The sequence below is a fragment of the Eimeria necatrix genome, genomic scaffold, assembly GCF_000499385.1.
Source record: "Eimeria necatrix Houghton genomic scaffold, Enh_scaff2639, whole genome shotgun sequence".
Classification (NCBI taxonomy): Eukaryota; Apicomplexa; class Conoidasida; order Eucoccidiorida; family Eimeriidae; genus Eimeria; species Eimeria necatrix.
This window is the reverse complement of record NW_013653197.1, coordinates 900-2292: the sequence shown is the minus strand read 5'-3', so window position 1 is coordinate 2292 and position 1393 is coordinate 900. Positions and strand designations below refer to the sequence as shown.

The following is a 1393-nucleotide window of genomic DNA, read 5'->3' as shown; positions in this document are numbered from 1 at the left end:
TGCTGCTCCTCCTGCTGCTGCTCCTCCTGCTGCTGCTCCTCCTGCTGCTGCTCCTCCTGCTGCTGCTCCTGCTGCTGCTGCTCCTCCTGCTGCTGCTCCTGCTGCTGCTCCTGCTGCTGCTCCTGCTGCTGCTCCTGCTGCTGCTCCTGCTGCTGCTGCTGCTGCTGCTGCTGCGGCAGTAATAACGGAAATTGCAGCACAATTTCTCGACAGAGCTGCACTGCTACTGCTGGTTGCTGCTTGCTGCTGCTTGCTGCTGCTTGCTGCTACTTGCTGCTGCTTGCTGCTGCTGCTGTTTGCCGCTGCTGCTGTTTGTGTCGGCTTGCTGCTGCTTGTTGCTGCTGAATTCCAGAAAGAAAATTTCAAGCGTTTAGGGTTTAGGGTTTAGGGTTTAGGGTTTAGGGTTTTCTTTCTTTGATTGGCTCTGCGTTGAAGAGTTAATACATTCTGCTGCTGCTGCTGTTGCTGCTGCTGCTGTTGCTACTGCTGCTGCTGTTTTTGCCGCTGTTGCTGCTGCTGCTGCTGCAGCTGTCAAAGGGTTTCTTTTCAATTTTTTGGGAGTCCATCCGCTGCTGCTCGAGGCTTGGGATTGCTGCAGCAGCAGCAGCAGCAGCAGCAGCAGCTGCTGCTGCTGCTGCTGCTGCTGCTGGGGTCACCAAGCCCCGTTTGCTGCGCATTGAATATTCTCTCCAGCAGCTCTTTCATTTAAAATATTAAAAAGTTTTTTATTTATTTGAAAGCAAAAAGAAGAGTTGAAAAGCTTATGAGGCAACAAGCCTAAGAAGGCTCTTTGTGCTGCGCAGCAGCAGCAGCAGCAGCAGCAGCAGCAGCAGCAGCAGCAGCGCTAGGGTTTAGGGTTTAGGGTTTAGGGTTTGGGAGTAAAAGCAAAATGGGAAACTGCAAAACTAAACCCAAACTCCACTTGGGGGCCCCCCAGGGGCCCCTCACTTCATTTCCTCAAATTTTATTTTTGGGTCTGGACGGCGCCGGCAAAACCACTCTTATGTACAGAACTTTGATTCCAGGTAACGACTCCCAGCTAGCTAGCTAGCTAGCTAGCTAGCTAGCTGGCTAGCTAGCTGGCTAGCTGGCTGGCTAGCTATCTGGCTAGCTGTCTGGCTAGCTGGCTAGCTAGCTGGCTGGCTAGCTGGCTGGCTGGCTAGCTGGCTGGCTAGCTGGCTGGCTAGCTAGCTGGCTGGCTAGCTAGCTGGCTAGCTGGCTAGCTGGCTAGCTGGCTAGCTGGCTGGCTAGCTAGCTAGCTAGATGGGTAGCTAACTAGCTAGCTAGCTAGCCAGCTGTTCAGGCACCTCACTAGCTAGCTGCATAGCTGCTAACTGTTTGCCGAGCTAGCTAGCTAGCTGGGTAGCTGGGTTGCCAGCTAGCTAGCTAGCTA

At 53.8% G+C, this 1393-nt stretch overlaps 1 protein-coding gene across 1 annotated transcript; it reads right to left on the bottom strand.

The window, feature by feature from the left end:
* Positions 1 to 677, bottom strand: ENH_00036040 (hypothetical protein; the record flags this gene model as incomplete). Its single annotated transcript, XM_013580425.1, has 2 exons — positions 1 to 170; positions 657 to 677. Coding segments are annotated over 2 exons (191 nt in total), but the record flags the coding sequence as incomplete, so codon positions are not given.
* Between the last annotated feature and the right edge of the window lie 716 nt (positions 678 to 1393).